General features: G+C 46.0%; 1 protein-coding gene across 4 annotated transcripts in view; it reads left to right on the forward strand.

Annotated features, from left to right (window-relative positions):
* ESRRB (estrogen related receptor beta) overlaps nucleotides 1–19409 on the forward strand; it is a 132393-nt gene extending 112984 nt beyond the window's left edge. For all 4 annotated transcript variants that reach the window (XM_071809475.1, XM_065840182.2, XM_071809474.1 and 1 more), the window contains 4 exons: nucleotides 1937–2047; nucleotides 2693–2854; nucleotides 8319–8588; nucleotides 15035–19409. In XM_071809475.1, the coding sequence (XP_071665576.1) occupies nucleotides 1937–2047; nucleotides 2693–2854; nucleotides 8319–8588; nucleotides 15035–15279 (788 nt within the window). In that variant the 3' untranslated portion in view covers nucleotides 15280–19409. The remainder of the gene's footprint in view (nucleotides 1–1936; nucleotides 2048–2692; nucleotides 2855–8318; nucleotides 8589–15034) is intronic.
* The last annotated feature ends 745 nt before the right edge of the window (nucleotides 19410–20154 follow it).

A 20154-nucleotide genomic window follows, 5' to 3' on the forward strand; every position in this document is an offset into this window, starting at 1 on the left:
ATTGCCAAGCAAAAGCACCCGGCAGGCTGTGTGTTTGTTTCTCCTAGACTGCGAATAGTGTCTCCCTGAACAAATGACATCTTTCCCACCCGCATGTGGGAATGGACCCCACTGTGACCCTTCTGCAAGGGTCTTGGGCCGCTGTGATTCAAGCCTGAAGTCCTGCAGCCTGTTTTGGATTCCTCCATAATCTCTGAACAGTGCAGTCCTGACCCTTTTAATTTTCAGTGTCTGCTGTCCTCCCATAGCAGCCACTTGCAGCAGCAGTTCCTTTGCTCTGGAGAGCTCCAGGCCTGCTCATTCCTGCTTCTCCTGCTCAGTGGGAGCAGCAGGACTCTTAAAAATGCTATACGGCATTAATAATGTCATTCCTTTGAGACTCTGTCCCCACACACCATGGCTTACAGGTAATGCCACCTAGATCTCCATGTGGGTGTTGCTGCTGCCAGAGGAATTTTGCTGTCCGACTGTATAACTGAGTGCTGTTCGCCTGACTGATGCTGGTTATTTTTGCCGTTGGGGGGTTGGTGGTACTGCCCATCAGTCAAGATGGTTTGGGTGCTCCAGCTGTGAAGGGTTTCAGCATCTAGACACTGGGACAGGTAACGGTTTCATGTGGGGCAAGTGGGGCTGGTGTGAGCATTAGAGCAAAATCTTTCTCTTTTCCATGACACAGTAAACAAATGTGGCATTGAAACACACAGTGTAAGTGACAGACGTGTGCCTCTTTCTAGGGCAGAATATTTGTCAGCAGACTGCAGGTTTTTTCAGGTGTACAAGTTGTTCAAAAAGCATCACTTCAAAACTGATTTGGAGTGTTTGCTTTTAGTTGTTTGTGTTATGTAATGGATTGACTGCAAAATAATCATTGCTTGATGTGATTAGTAAGTGTATCACATAATTGTTTCCTGTGATCAGACTAGATAAATTCATGTGTGTTTGTAAGGAAGTACTCACTTGTATAATGTAAATTCAAATTTTTATTCTACTTGAATGCTCCTCCATTTACCTTGAACTCTTTGGGGTTTTTTTGCAATAGCTGTTTTTCCCAGCAAGACTAAGTTACCCCAGTTTCACAAGAACTGATTACCAGACACAATATGGCTAGTCAGAAATAACTGATAGTTGGACAAATATCTATGGCTTTTTTTACAATTTGTTTTTGATGTTGTATTTTGTATTAATACAGCAGTTCAGCTGCTGTTCCTGGTCTATTCATGGTGCTATGTTTTTTTGCATGGTGACAGTCACTGGTGCTTCCCATTCACTGGGGCCTGTTTTCAGTGTGCTGTTTGCAGTTTGATTCACTGGATTTTGAATGAACCGCAACAAATTCTTCAGTGTCTCTCTACTTCAGCTTTATCGCTGCTTTATTGTAGCAGAGGTTGTTTCTATTTATTTGGGTTCTGCTTTTATTACAGCTGCCTTACTTGATCAAGGCTGGAACATCTTTGTTGAATTCAGAGTTCATAATCTATTTGCTATAGGTCACTTTTTTCAAATATAAATAGTGAGAGGTCACAGAACATTTAACTTCTCATTTTGAAGAACAATCTAAAAGCTTATTTTTGTAACTGCAGGTTTGATTGACATTTAAAGTTTTTCTTTTCAAAAGCAAGATCATCTAAAGGTCATTGAGGTCTGAAGCTTTTCATTTGCCTATCAGACTGATGATGATTCAAGAGTTTGAATGGGTTAATTTCTGTCTTCATTAATGTTTTGAATAAAAGCAAAGCTCACAGCAGCATGGTTAGAGCTGGAGGCAGTCTAGCTGGTATTACTGAGATTGCTGGGTTCGGCTGAGATCTCAAGTGTTTGGGAGAGGGAAGCTCCCTGGAGTGTGGGCAACATCTTACTTAGCAAGTTTTAGCATCTGCATGTCAAGGCTCCCTGTGGCACTAAGGAATCATGAGGATTTATCTTGTTTTACCTGCAGGTGTTCGTCTGGATCGAGTCCGTGGAGGCCGTCAGAAATATAAGAGGAGGCTGGATTCTGAGAGTAGCACTTATCTGAGCTTACAGATCCCTCCTCCAGCTAAAAAGCCGTGTATGTATTGGTCTTGGATTGTGTTCCTCTGAGCAACCACTAAATTTCTTTTGATTGGTCTTCCAAAACGTTCAATGGAGCGGTTGTCAATTCTGATTCCTGTATCAGTCACCAGCACTAGGATTTTTTTCTTATGATCATAGTACAGAGGTAGGTTATGTATGCCTAAGTTACAGTCCAGGTGCTGTATTAATTGTACCTAGGACTAAATACCAGACCTTTCCTAAGAGATTATGTAAATCCATTTACTGATATTCTGATCTTTTCCTGTATCTAAGCTATGTTAACAAAACTGGTCCCAATGCTGATTTCTCTCTTCCATACTACCCATAGTTCTGTAAAGCTTTCCACATCCCACCGATTATTCCTGCCTTCTCCTCACCTTGTTGGGCCTACCTGAGACAATGGCTGAGAACCTTAGAGTAACCTCCCGTTTCTGTCATCCCTGTACAGAGCTGATTCAGCATGGGCAGGTCACTACAGCTTGTGTAGTTGCAGCATGGCCTTCTCCTGTTGTGACTAAAACCATTTCTGAGGTCCTATGGGCTCTATAGTCTTATGCCAGGAAGGTCATTCTAGAAAGGGCTGTTATGACACCTTATGTCATGAGAGATAAAACAACAACTTCTCCTTTGAAATGTGCAGTGACTAAGATCGTCTCTCACTTGCTGGTGGCTGAGCCAGAGAAGATTTATGCCATGCCCGATCCAACCATGCCGGAGAGTGACATCAAAGCCCTGACAACCCTCTGTGACCTGGCAGACAGGGAACTGGTGGTGATCATTGGCTGGGCAAAGCACATCCCAGGTAAACGGGGAATTACAAGAGTGTAAGCATGAACAGCAAAGGGAACTGTTATTTATTACTGTGCTTTACACTTTTGTCTTCAACCAGGATTTTTACTTAGAGTAGTGAGTGCAAATTAACTGTCACAGAAAACTGCTTGTGTTGCGCTGTCATTGGTAACAAACCCCAATATAGCCTGTGGTGTAGGGGCATAAATTGATGACTGCATGTGTGTGTGCCCAGGGATTATGCAGAAGTCTTTGAGATGATATTATAAAGTTCTTGGTTGTACCTGGCATTGGGTGGCACAGTGAAAGCACTTGGGAAACAGCCCTTTGATTTAGTGGATTTAGCACAGCGGATTTAGTGATTTTGCGCTGCATCAACATGACCTAGGTCTTTTTTCTTTATAGATTAATAAATGTTATGCCAGCGACTGGACTTTATTGCTAATGACAGGCAGGTACCCACCACGTCTGTAGTGGCCATTCTTGCCCAGACTCAGGAAAGCTTTTGTCATACTGGATTCATCACAGAACAACTCACATTGGGATGGAAGACATGCTCACTATTGTCAGTGAATCTCCAGGCTTCTGTGCTGATAAACAATGAGGACAAACTCATTGGCAATGTGACCGGCCTCAGAAGACTCACTGACTGGATCCAATGAGTGCCTGTATGATTGAGTGACACAGCAAGTGTCTCCCACCTGCAGGCAGGGTGGGCCCAGGCTGAAGGAGCTGACTCTGTGAAATATGGACTCATGTGGTGGGACTATGAAATCTGGAGAAACTTTTTCAGGACAGTGTTTCTGAGCAGAGGTTAATCTCAGTGGTGCCCTTCTTACACAAGATCTGCAGTATCTGCAGGGATTACACCCATCACTAGCGCTGGAATCCATCTGGGGCTGATTCATCACAAGCGGGGTGACAGTGGAGATTAGGGAACTCAGCCTGGATTGCTCTACTAACCCAGTACTTAGGGTGTTAACAGGAATGGTTTAAACGCAATGCAATTAGCTGCTACGGCTGTCCAGTGAGGTGCCATTGTGTGTTCTTCTAACCTTGGCTATTTGTGTTTGCACAGGGCACCCTGCCGTAGCACACATCCCACAGCTGTGGGATGAGCATGGGATGCTCAGCTCCAAGTTTCTACAGAGTTTTCCAGACTGTAACGGTGATATCATCCCAGAACAGAAGCATAGTAGCGATTACTCCTGCACTGTGAAAGGGACTCTTCCTCTCCTCTTGAAAGGCAGGACATACCAGCCATCATCTCAATTTTCTCTGTGTATTTTCCTTTCCTAACAAAGGCCCTGCAACACAGTAACAGCCAGCAGCCTGGCACAGTTCAGACCAGCAGCAGTATTATAACAGGACTGTGTGCACAGGAGGGAGCTCGGGGATTCTTACACAAGGGAACGGTACCAAGAAACAAACCTAATAAAGACAGTCCAAAAAAATGGAACAAAATACCCTATAGTTCTAAAACAAGTATGAAACATACTGAGTTAGGCAGCAAGGGGGCAGAGCAGAGCAGGGCAGGGCCAGGAGGCTGCCAGGTGCCTAGGCTGTCCGTGCCCTGTGTTTCTGCCTTCCAAGCATTTTGAGCAAAGTAGGAATTGCTTCTTGTGTACATACACTCTTGGACAGAGAAGTATGGAGAAGGGAACAAAAGACACATATTCCTGCCTTGTAGTCACACTGGAATTAGTAAAGAACAGTGTGACATTCAAGTCATACCAACCCTCTAGGATCCCAGGTGTCAGCACAAACGTCTACCCCACAGTGTTAGCAAATAAAATCAGTTAAGCTTTAAGACACTCTCCTACGATAACAAGAAAACATGATTTAATGGTGTTTAGCAAATGTTATTAGCTCAATAGCCTTATTAGCTGTTAGCTTAAAAGGCATGCTTAGCCAATGTGGAGTTGTCCCCTTCTGTATGAGGCCCCCTCCCCACTACTCATCCTCCCCCCTCTGCTGATTGCCTCTGAACAACATCTACCTTTTCTGTGTGCCTTGATGCAGGGAGACAAGACTTCTCTCGAGGGGTGACAATGAAGGCTCTCCCAGGGTAGCTGTTGTGCTGTTCTCACTAGGAAGACGATAGTACTAGCACAGAATGAAATATGGCAAGTAGAGTGACAGCAGCTGTGTCTGGAGTGGCCTCAGATCCTATAATTACATCTCCCTTTATTACCTCTGCTAATGGCCCTCCAGGATGACAGAAATGATAATAAATTAACAGATTATGAACTCTACTTGCCACAAATTATGTGACTTTTTTTTTTTTTTTAAATTCTGGGAGCTCCCACTGCCAAACCACTGAAATTAAAAAAAAAAAAAAAAAAAAACAAAACACCACCAAAAAAAACCTGAATGTCACATCAGCTATTGCAAATAAAGCAGCTTTTCTCAACCTGCACCTGGGAAGGAGGGAAACATGCATGCAGCAGAGGCTCCTATTGTGGGAGCCCAGTGATGGCAGTGGAGCATTCAGCACCTTTCAGGATCAGACTTGAGAAAAGCAGCAAGAAACAGATCACTAAGGGCACTTTCTGGATGCTGTGCCATCAAACAGTTGAGGAATGCAAAAGGTCTGGATTCTAAAATTTCTTGAGAGCTGGAAGGTGACGAGCCACTTGAGTTTCACAGCCAGAGGTTCTCCAGTGTTATAAACCTATAACAGCAAGCCTGTGATTTTTGCCAGATGAAATTAGCATTTGCCTTTCCTGATCTCAAGTTTTATAGCGTGGGAGATGCCAGGTTATATGATGTTCCCTTGTTGGTGCAGACTGCAATGATACAGGCACATTCCTCCAGCCCTTGTATTCTATATGTGTAAACACTGGAGGAAAAGGGTCCTGATTCTGTCAGCTGTTTCAAGTCCAGGCTTGGCACTGCAGCTCTCCCTCCCTCACACCCACCTGCCCAAGCTGGAGTGTTGACTGCCTGGGAGTGCTTCTGGCAAGGGGCTTTCCCAGGTGGGTAGGGCAACTGCAGCTGGCTCTTCTGTTCTCCTTGGCACAGGGTAGAGCTTGGTCTCTCCTGTGCAATTCCCACCTCCAGTAACTGCCTCTGGGAAAGAGTGATTAACAAAGATGCTGGATGTACAGGTTACTGCTAGGGTAAAGTCAACTTTTCTGCTTTATTCTGTAGCAGAAAAGTGAGAGCCATGTCTGTCCCAGATCCACTCACTCTACTACATGACTGTTTCTCAATCTTTAACAAATTTTGTTGGCAGACTGCAGTGAGGCAATGTCATAACCCCTTTTGTAATCCAGATGGGAATGAAGATGCAGAAAGGCCACGTGACTGACCTAGAAAGTGGGCTTAAGGCAGCAGCCTGATGCTGGGCTCTTCTCCATGGTCAGAGCTAGGAGAGGTGTGATCAAAGGAGAGATTCTGGGTGCCAGAGACCATGACAGTGGCTGTGCACAGCACCATGACCCCTGTCTCAGGGCTAATCTCATCAGTTCCCTGTGCAACAAGCAGACCTGGGGAGACAGGATCCCAAACCTTTGAGCTCCATGAGCCTGCACTTGCACTCAGGAGGGCTGCGCTCAGGAGCAGCACTGTCCTGACCGCAGGAGCACAAGGGCAGAAGGGTGAGGCAAAGGACAAGGCACCCCTGAAGTACTCACAGCCTGAGCAAGGGGGTGGGATTCACCCGGTGCAGGGCTACGTGGAGTACAGGCTGTGCTGTACAGGAATCAATCTCACAGCCATGGAGCTGGATTTGCAGCTCTTCTCCCCAGTAGCCTGGACTCCTCTTTAGTTGTTCCCTCTGGCACTCCTCCCCAATGGTTTATTGATTCTTCCCTCCCACCCACTGCTCCCCTCAGACCTTGCACACACAACACGTGACAGCTGATTGGTATCTGTTAATTAATGTGGCCTGGGGCCTCTTTTCTATTCAGTGGCCTGATAAGGGAAATTGGATGTCCAAGGGCTGCCAGGCCATTATCACCCTTTGCTTCCCCTGGCAACACAAACAGAAAACATGGCGTAGTGATAAATAAATACCACTAACCCACCCTTTTGCCTTCCCTTCCCCAGCTGAGATAGTAGAGATAGAAAAAGAGAACCCACAGTCAGTCAATATAGCAATCATCAGCTCTTTTGTTAATTGCCAACTTGATAACAAGAGAAATCAAATGATGATCATGGTGGCTGGCTACCTAGGCCTGGATGCAGGGCCAAGAACAGTGAGCAGGGAGGGCTGTGGGATAAAGGCATCCTGCTGAGCCCAGCACACAGCCAGCATGACTGGACGGTTCCTGCATAGAGGTTAATTTGCTCACAGGCCTCTTGGTGAGCCCCAAAGCTTAATAAGTGTCTGGGGAGAAAACTGGCATGGAAAGCTGGAGGAGCATCACCCCCAGCTGAGGGGTCTCTGGGTGTTCCGTTCTCTCAGAGCCCTGAGAATCTTGAGTTGCAGGGAGCTGCCAAAAAGCACAGTCCCTGCCTGTCAGTGGTGGGCAGGAGCTGCCTAGATGGGACCAACACACAGTGCTTGGCATCTGTGTCTGTAATGGCTGCTGCATAGTGCCTGTCCCTCAGGATCTTTCACAGTCTGGCCTTCAAGGGTCCCTGGTACAGAGGATATAACAGACACAGCTTTCTTTCCCATGCACCTCTATTTTTTCCCCTCAGGACAGACAGTGCTTCTGTGTTTTGGCCTCTCCACTTTCTCAAGTGGGCTCTGAGGCTGTGATTGCTCTTTCTGTATTTCAGGAGAATGACTTGGTTTACTGCTGTGTGCTGCTTCCATTGCTGTTGGGTTTGGTTGTGGTTTAGGTACTTGTGTGACACCATTAAGGTATTTCTGAACGCTCAGTAGGGCTGTTGGCTGTCAGGTGCAGAAAGCTGATGGTGTGGAGCTCAGAGAGTGCTGAGGAATAGAAGAAGATTCTGTTCACAAATGCAGTCAGCTTTTGAATACATTTCAGTACTCTGTTGTGGTAGGACCTTTTCTCATGTTGGCCAAAATTGGAGATAGTGCTCTGCTTGTAATTCAGGCTTATGGCATTCCCTCCAGTCCCATCAGAATCCTTCTTTTCTGCCATCGGGAGCTCTTCTCTGCTCTTTGGTCAGATGGGGAAGACTAAATAGGCTTCAGTACCAATCTACAGAGGAACAGTGAGCAGGATGATGCGGTACAAAACACTTGCTGCTATAGATAAAGCAGAGATCATTGAAAAGAGGTTATCATTAATCTTGAGTTGCCATAAACACAGTCAGAGCATCAGAACTCCTATCTGAAGCTGTGGGTGGGCATGGGAGCAAAGAGAAGGGTAAGGGCCACATGTGCTGATTGCCACGGAGATAGGGTCCCTTTAGTAAACTTTTCTTTTTTTCATGAAAGCAGCAGGCCAATGAGGGAGAGTGCTTGGAGTAAATCCCAGGGAAACCCAAAACCCCAGGCTCCTAGAGGCTTTGCTGCACACCTATTTGACCTTGCTTGTCTTTTGCTCTGTCAGGGTTCTCCAACCTCTCCCTTGGGGACCAGATGAGCCTCCTGCAGAGTGCCTGGATGGAAATCCTCATCCTGGGCATTGTGTACCGCTCCCTGCCGTATGAGGACAAGCTTGTCTATGCTGAGGACTACATCATGGATGAAGAGCACTCTCGTCTGACGGGGCTGTTGGAGCTCTATCTGGCTATCCTTCAACTGGTGCGCCGCTACAAGAAGCTCAAGGTGGAAAAGGAGGAGTTTGTCACGCTCAAAGCTTTGGCCCTCGCCAACTCAGGTACAGCTCTGGCCCAGCCAGCCTCATTATCAGGGAGTCAAGGCCCACGCTTTTATCTGGCTTGGGAGGAGACTAGAGCCTTCTGCCCAAGCCTGTGCTCTTCCTGTGTCATGCAACATCCTCAAAGCTCCTCTCAGTCCACAGAGTAGGACCTAAGCTGGAGAGCAGGAAGGAAGGAGGCTTGCTGCTGCTAGAACTGCAACTGTGCTCTGGCCCTGTCCTAGGGAGTGGAACCAGGCAGGGATGGCTGGTTTCTGTCAGTAAAAGAAAGGCAAAAGAAGCAAATGAACTCCAGTGCCTTAAGAAAAGGCAATGTGAGCCATATCTGCATCCCACCTCAGTAGTCTTGCTCAGTTACAGAGACAAGGAAACCCTGGTCCCCATTTCAAATCCCACAAAAAGCTGTGAGGTTGGGGCTGCCTGGTCCTCTCCTGGAGATATTCAGTGACCACAGGTACTGAATCCCTCTTTAACTGGGAGACAGTGTGGATCAGTACAGCAGAGTGTAAGACATGTAGGCAGAATCCTGATGTTGTCTTTTCTATTTCCTCTTGTGAGGAAGATGAGGAAGGCCAGAGCCCTCAGCCCAGTGGCTTCCATCTCAGTCTGGGAAGGGTCACAACCCTCAGTTCAGCAGGTGCTGCATGCTGCACTGATGCTGTGCAAAAGCCAGACACATATCTGCTCAGGAGTCCCTTCCAAAAGGCAAACTGCTAAAGCTACTGTGTGGCAAGGGCTCCCTCTACATCCCTTGAGTCTCATTGTTTCACACCAGATCTCCTTGCTGAGCTGAGGTCACAGAATTCACCGTTGCAGCCCAGTAGTGACTCTAATATATGTGTTTGGCTAAAGCTGCCTTCCAGAAAGACACCCTGTGTGAAGCTGAAGGGATTAAAAGAGGGGGAATCTATGTATTTTGTGGTAGCCGACTCTAATAACTAATAATTATCTCAGTTTAAAAAAAATAAATAAATAAATAAAAGACACCATATCTTTAAGGTCAGTTTGCCTGAGTTCAGCCTCCAGATACTGGTCTTTGTTGAGCTGTGTCCTTTGACGCCAGGTCTTTTTGCACTTGACAGCTTGACACAATTAAGTTCCTGTTCCATAGTTGCATTACATGGCTATAGATGTATTATTTCAAGAGTAAGCAAGTGCTTCAGAATGCTGTGAGGCTGCCCTGTCCTCACCATTTTACACTAATCTGTTCCTCTTTGCCATCTATACTTCTTAGCAGCAGCAAATGAGAAAAAAAAAAAAAAAAAAGGAAATAAATTACTTACAGCTCATTGATAAAAATGTTGAGTAGCATCTGTTTTTTTTACTGATCCCAGTGGATTTCCAGTAGGAAACTCCTCCTTCAAGGATGATTCACCGATAGCTACTTTGAGATCTGTCATCTAGCCAGTTACTAATCAATTGAAAGTGTGCTGTATTGATATTGCATAGTGCTAATTTTTTCATGAGAATGTCCTGTGGTGCTAAGCCAAGTGCCTTATAAAAGCCTAAGTCTATTACATCTATGCAGTTAACTTTATCAACCAAACTTGTAATCTCATCAGAGAATGAAATCAGGTTTGTTTGACAAGACCTCTATTCCAAAGTATCATGTTGACTGGCAGCAGAACCAGAGAATCATTTAAGTTGGAAAAGACCCTTAAGATCATCAAGTCCAACCACTAATCTAGCACTGCCAAGTCCACTACTAAACCATACCCTTAAGTGCCACATCTAAACGTCTTTTAAATACCATCTTATAAGTCTTAATTGAATGTCACATTTTTATTTCCTTTATTTTTCCCTGGTTCACATCAGGCTAACATGGAAATTGTCAGATAAGACCTAGGAAAATGCATGCATCATTAGAACTTTTCCAGTCATCTTGAATTGCTCAAAAATACCAAGACTTGTTAATCATTAATCTGCCCTAGATGGGCCTCAGCCAGCAATTTTAGAACTCTTAAAGCCAAGTTGTCCAGCTCTGGTGATTTCTGTGAAATTTGTCCATAACAGATTTCTGGTGTCTTCTTGCCTAAACAACAGACTAAGAAGTCTTTATCATCTTAATATAATACAGGTATCTAATGCTTCTTTTTTTCTAAACAGGACAGAAATACTCACTGAGGAGTTCTGTCTCCCTTGCCCTGCTATTAATAGTTTCATCATCTCCAGGTGGAAAGAGCTCCCCTACAAATGGTCATTTTTCTTATTTTCTTCTATTTCTTAAATATTTATAAAACTTCTTTATTGTCCTTAGCCCTCCCAGACATGGATTTTCCTCCAATGTCCTTCACTTCCCTTATCGATTTTCTACACTTCATAACTTCTGATTCTTATAAATTGCTATCTAGGTCCCTTTTTCAATTTCTCATATATTGCTTTTTTAGCTCTAATTGCTGCCTTCACTTTGCCACTGAACCAGGATGGGCAGATGGCCAAGGCTGGTTTCTCTCGACTGTGGGACGGTGGCTTTTGGCAATGTAATCAACTCTTGTTAAAGAACATGCCTCCTGTCTACCAGGAAGGTCACAGGATTAAACAGGGAGAAGGGCTCCTCAGAGAGGCTGAAGTGCTAAGGCAGTAGTTGTGACAAGGTGACAGGGTAAGTGCCACACCAGGACGTTTATCTGGCCCATTCTATGAGCAGAAACACTGCAGGACCTGACCCTTGGTGCTGTGAAGTTCCTCACAGTGCAACAGAACCATTCTCTGCTGATGTTGCTCACTGTGCTGTCAGGACTGAGCCCAGGCTGAGCCTTATGGGACAGTCTGTATCAGGAATGGAGAAACACTGAGCAAAGGCAGAGCAGAACAACCAACACTCATCAGCCGCTTTGGGGTTCTGCTTCCAGCACTCTGAAGTAAAGATCACAAGGTAAGGGTCAGGAGGCACAGGCCAAAGCATGTTCACAGCTTGATGGGAAAAGCCATTCTGACTCCACTGATTTCTCCTAGTGCAGATGTAAGTGCAGCTATGTAGGAGCATAATCCACAAAAATCCTGCCTTGTTATTCATAGTGAAACATATGAAAGTAACGCACGAGATCTTTTTCATGTAATTAAAGCCTCTCACAACACACACATAAGGAAGTTAGACTAGGGCAAGTGTATTTTTCTAATGTAACCTTCATATTCAACCTTCACCTTCTTTTAACAGAAATTATTTTTCTTAGTGTATTTTTGACATGGAGTAAGCTTGCAGAGCCTGCATGTATGTGCGTGCATGTAAACAGCTGATGCCTAAAACAGTAGGAATCCAGACTGCCTCTGGGCCGGTCCTCAGCTCCCTTGGGTCAGAGACTCAGTTTGAAGCTGAGCACTGACATTAGCACCTGTGCTGCTAAAACCTGCTTTCTGCCTTGCCCCGCATATACATAAATTCCTGAGTTTTCCCTCTCCCTGCTGGGTGTAATTACTCATGCAACCCAGCTTCTACGGACTTTCCTCTCTTCCATGCAGCCCTGTATACGTTGACCCTTTGTTTCTAGGAATTAAAACAAATTAAACCAGAAGTGGGAGCTCACTCACTATTCACTAGAGGAGAAGCTGACAATAGGCTGACCTTGCCAGAGCTGTGGCTGATATCTGAGTCCTCAGTGTAACGCACCAAGGACACACCTGCTGGGACTGGCAAAGATAATTCAAGCGAACTCTGTCTTTAGTAAGGGCATTTTAGAGAGCTGAGAAATGAATTCTTAATGCCCAGAGGAGCAGGCAAGTCCCAACAATATGATTGCTGATTTTTCACGGAATAGGGGTGCTGTAGACTCGTTATCCTTCGGAGCCTTTCTTAGGCATTCTTAGGTCTGCCTTCCGCAGGAATACAAATTGATCAATCTGTGCGTTGAAGAGCCCTCCAGACCGGCATACAGCACGTGTTGTGTTAAGGACATCCCAGACTGGCCAAACCTTATATCCCCTTTTTTTACCCAATGCACTTTAGTGCTGAGGTGGAGTGAACAAGGTCTGGATTTAATACAAGGATGTATAGCAAATTCTGTACTTATGGGTCCTGTGAGGTCCCTGCTGTTCCTGCCAGAATCTGCAAGAAAGGAGTTGAGGTGAGGAGGCAGTGAGCCTTGTTCATTCTCACACCCACCCTGAACTGCATGCCTGCAGTGCTGGAGAAGGGCTTCTGACACAAAGCCTGACTTCCAGGCCAGCTGACCCTCAGAGACTTGGTCAGGCAGCCTCCCTCCACTTCACTGCGCTGACAGCTGTAAAAATTCATAGCTATTGATTTTGTAATTAACAGTTTATCAATGCCATTGACACCAGCTCACTGATGGATTGCAAGGAAATTAATCCTGCAATGTTATTTTATTTTTTGTAGTCAGCTGCCGATTTTGAGCTTCTTTCAGCAAAGAGTAGGGGTGTGGGGCAGGCTTTGATCTTTATTTCTCCGGTTCTTCTCCCTGTATATGTCTAGTTATTTAGTGCTGGTAAGTCTCATGACCTTACACAGGTCAAGTAGCAGAAGGGCACAGGTTTGGGATTCTGTTTACTTTACAGCAGCATCCATACCCCAAACCAGAGCACCCATTTTGACCTGAAGCATGGCTCATTGCCTGTTGCTTCTAGCACCTGCTGGGATCTGCAGATTTGGGCTGTGATTACTTCTCCCCATTGTGCCCCTAGCCAGGACATTAAACAGATAGGCCGGAGGACATTTCTCTCCTAGCTCCAGCTCTTAATGCTTCCAGTCTCCAAAATGACCTCTGCGACTTGGCAGGAAATAGATCCCACTCACTTCTGCCGGATGGTGCATGGAAATTTTCCAGAGGTGCTACCTGGCTGGGAGAAGTTGCCAGACTGACTTGGCAACATGCTTCTCCCTCCCTACTTTTCAGAATCGACCTTTGTGGCTAGCTCAGGTCACTGCAATGACCTACCAGCCCTTCTCTGTGAGCTTCCTTGCCTGGTCTCTTGAATACAAAAAGCAAATGCAGCAAGAACAATTCTTCCTCAGTAACTTATCAGAAATTAGTGCATTCCTTCTAAACAGCTTCTTAATCAGCTTTCTTGCTAGACATAATATTTTCACAACTGTTGTAATACTTTATCAGTCATGCATCATAAATAGATAAATAGCATTTACTGTACATGTATCTTATGAAATTCACAGTCTCTAATTTGTGTTGCGCTCCCCATAGAGATGACGCATATTTCTAGGGAGATTTTGAAGCTTCAGGCAGCTTTCCTCCCCTTCACTGCTGTCACACCGAGGAACCCATGTCCTCTCGTTTGTGTTGTATGTGTGTGGGCTGAGCCAGAGTGCTGCCACACTGCAAAGCCCAGCTGTAGTGGCCAACAGCGCAACCACGTGTGCTTGCCCTGGTGTCCCTTCGCTGCGGCTTCTGGATTCATTGCCCTGTGGCACGAATCTTTATCAATGGGTTTAGTATCGATTAGAAGTCTCTGAACAACAAAGACATGGGAGCAGTGTCTACAGCTCTGTCAGGGTTGTAAGAAAGAAGCAAGTATCAACAAGATGAAAAGGAGAAAAACCTCCAGTCATGCTGTGCATGGTTAGCTTCTCTAATCCAACCTCTCTGCTCTTTGGTGCTGCCCTCTGTCACTATGACTTACCCAAAAGTTTAGCAGCCTGTATTCAACTCGGGTTCCCCAGTTCAACCCTGGACTGTGTCACTACCAGCTACCTTTGCCTCAGGGACACACCAAGGGGCTGTGCTAACCCTGCTCGCCCTCTGGCAGCTTGTAGAAACCTAACTGGCAGCCCAAGGGAAGAGGCTATGCAGGAGGTGCAGGTTTCCTTTCCTGAAGCAGGAGCTCCCTGAGCAGCTGCTGGCAGTCTCTGAAAACAGGGGCATATGCACAAAGGTGGGTCTGGCAACACCCCTGGGCACACTGGTTGTGACCTACTGGGGCTTTTCTGTCTTGCTGACACCCTGAGCAGCTGTATGGCAATTAGGCAGTTTAGACAGATGAAGCACTATAGCAGTGTTAATTATTCTTAATGAGATTGCTCCCAAGCGGCAGCACAGCAGCTGCTGCCCCTTGCAGGGTGACTCTCTCCATAAGTAGCATGGAGGGCAAGTGAATGTGTAAGTCACAGAGGCTCCCGGCTGGCCCCTGCACAGCCTTGGGGTGGCTGACAAAATGGGCAGCACACAGGGCACAATGTGTCACCTGCCCCTGGCAGCCTTACCATCCCTGCACTGCTAGGGCAAACTCATTGAGCTGATGCTGAACTTCACAGCAGCAGCACCAACACCTGCCAGCAAGGTGGATTTTTCCCCCTTAAGAAACAAAACAACAAAAACAACTGCTTCCCCTCATGCCCACCTCCACCCTCTCCCCCTAAAAAAGCAGGGACAAAACAAACAAATGAAAAGGAAAGAAAGCGTCCTTGGCTTCAGGACGATAAAGGATTTCCTTCCTCCCATTTGACTTGCCTCTTTGCTGTCTTTTCTCCCTCCCCTCAGACTCCATGCACATAGAGGACATGGATGCAGTGCAGAAACTCCAGGACCTTCTCCACGAAGCCCTGCAGGACTACGAGCTGAGTCAGCGCAACGAGGAGCCCCGGCGAGCAGGCAAGCTGCTCCTGACCTTGCCCCTCCTGCGGCAGACGGCCGCCAAAGCTGTGCAGCACTTCTACAGCATCAAACTGCAGGGCAAGGTTCCCATGCATAAACTCTTCCTAGAAATGCTAGAGGCAAAGGTCTGACAGCCCCAGCACCAGCCGACAGTGGCCGGGTAACAAACTAGAAACAAAGATGCAGACAACGGAGCAATCCAAACAGCAGCAGCAGCCACCGCCGGCTTTTATCTCCAAACATTTACTGTGGAAGAATTATTTAATGTCTTTCTGTCGGCGTGACTGCAGAATCTCATGTACAGGAGGGAGGAAACTCTTTTAATCACTCACCTGTTTCTCTTTTTTTCATTTGTTTTTTTCTGTGGGAAATACCAGAATATGCTCTTGCACTTGTTGAGGCGGTCATCAGGGCTCAGCCCCTCTGAGCAGTGATGCTCTCAGCACTGTCCAGGCCGCCTGCTCCCCAGCTCCCTCTACCAGTGCTGGAGGGGGAGTGGGGACAGAAGCAGGAAGAGAAGAGTCAATATAAAATTTATCTGTTGATGTTATGAGGGGTCAGATAGGAAAGCAGCCAGGGTCCTTCTTTTTGTCATCTTTCTGTCTCTAACCATAGAACAGATGCTCCTTTGGAGAAGAGTGCTGCTGGACCTCTCCTGATCAAAACGGCTGCCTCCCAGGCTCCTCTAGCAACAGCGAACACTTGTACATACAGGCCCCACTTCTTACCGGGAAAGATGCTCCTAACTGTGTAAGATATTCTGCGCCCTTGTACAGTGTGTCATTACGCCTGGCTAGTCCCTCCCATGTACAATCCCCGCAGGCCCCTGAAGAGGTAGGATGTATGTCCCTGAGAGAATGCACGTCTCCTTTCCCAGATACCAAGAAAAAGAGAAAAGATCCCAATATGATGCTTCAGTGCTGGGTTGACTTGATAATCTCTGCATCCTCTCCTATGTGGTGCTAACTACAATTCTCCCATACTTTTCACCCGGTAGTGTATCAAACCTGCCTCTTCAGCTCAGCTGAGTGCCATTCCCCACTTGTTCTTGTGGCAGAGAACACAAGGCTTTGTCTGCATGGTTACTGCCCAAGTATAAATGCACCCCAAAACAGGGCTTTCCTAGGCTTCATTAAAGTGATAGCACCTTCTCTCCACAGGGACTTAGGTTTATTGCCAAATGCTAGTTAGGAATCAAGGGCACTGCTTTTTGGAAGAGGCAGCTTTTCAGCCTCAGAAATTGCTTTTTGTGGCAGCCTAGGGAAATAAATTAGAGGCTAGCACGAAACCCCCAATAACCCAAATACTGTCTTCCCATGCCTCATCCCTTATCCTCAGCAACAGCAAAACAGCTAGCATTGATTGTACCTGGGCCTGGTAAGAGGTTGTCTTGCTGATGGAAAAGGAAATACCTGACCTTGAGGTGGTGGGAAAAGAAGTGGGGAAATGTTTATTCACTTTTCTCATGTAACCAGGTTCCTGTTGTCCCCAAGCCCTAGTTTAGATCTGCTGCCTAAGCCACAACTGCTGCTTTCCCAGTAGCCAGAGGGAATGTGTGTGACTAACAAAACTGGCTGTTGGCATTCTCTGAGATTTTATTTTCTAGGTTCCTTAGTTTTGAGCCAGCCTGAGCTGATGAAACCTGAATGTATTGTCTCTTTTGTGGCCAGTGGCACGGCAGTAGAGATGAGAGAAACTTCCACATGCAAGATACCACCAGCTATGCTGCCCCTGTTCCCCTCAAGTGTCCATCCTTTCCTGGCTAGCCCAGGAGAGCTGTGGTATGATAGGGGAGTAACTTGCCATGGTAGGAAGCCTTCCAAACCAGGGTTGAGGCATGTGATCTGGGAGAGGCTGGATGCTTGTTTCCTGCTGGAGCAGAATGTGTCACAGCAGGGCTGTCAGTGCTGCCAGAACAAGGCCCAGGCTCATGCAAAGACTGGGGACACTAGCTGGTGCTGGACTCTCAGCTCTTGTAACCAGCCTGCTCCTGGTACTTGAGTTTGTTCAGTTCCATCTCCTTGGAGTTTTCCCTACACAACATGGTTGTAGCTGCTCTCACTCATTTTGTACTCACTTGATACAGGAATTCAGTCTTGCTTCAGGCACATTAGTGAACCGACACCTATGGGACAGAAAGCACATGGGAGCTGGGACTGTTTCCATGTTCACAGCAGTAGCAATTACACAGTGGCCTTGTGCTTCTCTCCCCAGAGGCAGCTGAGGAGACAACAAGAGGCTTTTGGTTGCGCTCGTGATCCCTGTACCGATCTGTGACTGAGAGGGACCAAAGTGAAATGCACACCACCGTTACAGACCCAGCTTGCCATACGCTGCGCCCTGGCAACTCTTAACTGGCTGTGGCATAAATGCTCTCACAAATGTGCTGGGCTGCGCTCTCACCTGTGAGTTTGACTCAATCACCAATCACTGTTGCTCACCTGCCAAGCCCCATCCAGCTCATCCACAGCATATTGTGTTCTGACTTGCTATGCAAAGGTAGCTGCCCAAAATGGGCTGAAAAAACAAGCAATTCTTACTCTGTTGGGACCTGGCTGGAAAGGTCACTTACTAGGAAAAAAATTTAAAAAGCTGTTCCGCCTTTTCATATTTTGACTCAGGCCTGCTTTCTAGAACAGAGAGGGAAAACATGATCATGGAGAGCTGCTGAGTTAGCTTCTAGCCCACAGAGATTGCTGTTTATTTAGAGTAGGGCTACGGTACAGAGGCAATTCCTGCCTTGACAGAAAAATATAAAGCTACCAAATGTATTTTCTCCAGGACCCTCTTTCTCTATTAGAGCTACATAACCTTGGAGCCCCTCTGGATATCCCACATTGCTTGAAGAAATATGCCTGGAACTGTTTGCATTTTTTTCTGAAATAGGATGGGAACTGAACCAGACAGTAATAAGCATATATTAATCTCTTTAAGCAAGGAATGCAAACTCTTCCCCAGGAACTGGGACAGAAACACCTGTCTAGATCTAACCCTTAAAAGGCTTGCACCATCTTATATTAGGAACCAGGTCAGGTCTCTTGGGCCCTTCAGACCAGTGCAGGAATCACACACATCACTTCCCAGTTATTCTGATCTGCTGTGCATTACAAGGCTGCCACAACTGAGGAGTGTGTCTAGCTGTGCAGTGAGCTGGGCTCTCAGAGAAGGGTAACATCTTAGTGTATTCATCTCAGTGCACTTTGAAGTAGGAAGTGGAACTTCAGCAACCACTTAGGTCTTTGAATGCTGAGAGTCTCTTACAAAAAGGTCTGGGATGTGGAAGTAGACATAAACTAAGAAATGGGGTCTGGGTCAGGGCTCTATATGGAGTTTATGTGTAATATAGGAGTCACAGAGTCAGCACCATACAGCCATCCTTCTGCATGGGCAGCTTGAGCCTTGGGACAGAAATGAGCTCTATGACTTAAAGAAAAGAAAAGAAAAGCAGTAGAGGTAAGTGTATCAGTGACAGTGGATAAGCATGAAGCCTACGTCCAGCAACCACGGTAAAAGCAGCTCCCAGCCCCGATCTGCATGTGCTGATCACGGAAACCATGTACCTGTCAACTGCTACAAAAGGCAAGTCTTCCCAAGTGACCAGCTCCTCTGTTTTGGGCACATTCTTCTCTGGGAACAGCGGTGTCTAGCCCGTAAAACAACAAATTTCGTGGGGATCAATTAAAAGAAAAGGTAAAATACCACACGGAATTAGGTTTCTGGGGAAACTTGAGCGTTACACTTCGCAGCAAAACTGTGAAGCTACAGGAAACTCCCTCACAACAATCAGTTTTGCAGTATTGCTCGTGCTAAGGGGGCATTATTTTTCTCTTTGTAAGCTAAGTCATCTTTTTTTTTTTTTTAATCTATTACAAATATATAAAATAAAACATGTTGCACCAGAAACATGTAAGCAGCTAGTAGAGGGGAAAGTCATTAAGAAAGACCCTAGAATGTAACTTGTTGAGCTTTTATTACAAATCAGAGCTGAGAAAAAGAGCTTCCACAAGCTACATCAATTGTCTGGCCAAAGGCCATTCTGTTGTCCTTGTGGCTGGGTTATGTGGAGAAGCCAGAGATACAGAGGCTGTGAGAATGATGCAGGGAGTTATAGACAGTCAGTGAAATAAACAGTATCTACTTAACTATTATCTGCTCTTTAAAAAAAAAAAAAAAAAAAAAAAGAGAGAGAAAGAAAAAATATAAACCTCTTAAATAAAATGTATTCTTGTGGTACAGGTCATTTCAAACAAAACAAGAAATAAAACACAGAAATGTAAAAACTAACCCAGAGAGAGTAATGTTTATTGTGTTCGGGAGCTGCTCCTTTCTGGCCCTCAATATGCAGATGGCCCCACGGCAGAGTTGGGGTGTGGAGAAGGCACGATCTGTGTGTGCTGCAGAAGGGGAGGAGAGCCCCAGCCCTCTCACTCATTTAGTGTCTTCCCATATCCAGAAGAAATTTCAGCAAGCTTCTGAGTTTTTGTGAGATGACCTTTGCTGAGGACTGGTTAGACAGGCAGTGCTGTCAGCCTCTGCCATGGACTCCTCTGTTTTTTCCACTTACCCATTTTCTCCTGACATTCTGCACTTCACTGGTGCAAGGAATAAACATGAGCTAGTGATGAAAAAGTCTTGAAGTTGTTCCAGCAAAAAACAAAATCTCTAATCATAAAATAGACCACTGGCTTAAACCCAGCAGTGACATCATGAGTGTTGCAAGCATTACAGCAGCTGTCCAGTGCTTACAAAGTGGTTGCAAGTGCTGAAGTCATGGCATTTGCATTGATCTGGTGGTCAGGCAGTGCAGGAGGGTAAGCTCATGTCTGCTTCAGAAAGCAGAAGGAGATGCACCATGGTAACGGGGGCAGAGAGATATGATAAACAAGGACCTCAGGTTTTTATTCCACCTCTGACTGTTGAGCACAGACAGCATCACACTCTGTAAGCACCACCATCTCCTCATGCCACACTGAGCCAACACTGCTAAGGTGCTTCTTCCAGGTAGT

This window comes from Patagioenas fasciata, chromosome 5, assembly GCF_037038585.1.
Source record: "Patagioenas fasciata isolate bPatFas1 chromosome 5, bPatFas1.hap1, whole genome shotgun sequence".
Classification (NCBI taxonomy): domain Eukaryota; kingdom Metazoa; phylum Chordata; class Aves; order Columbiformes; family Columbidae; genus Patagioenas; species Patagioenas fasciata.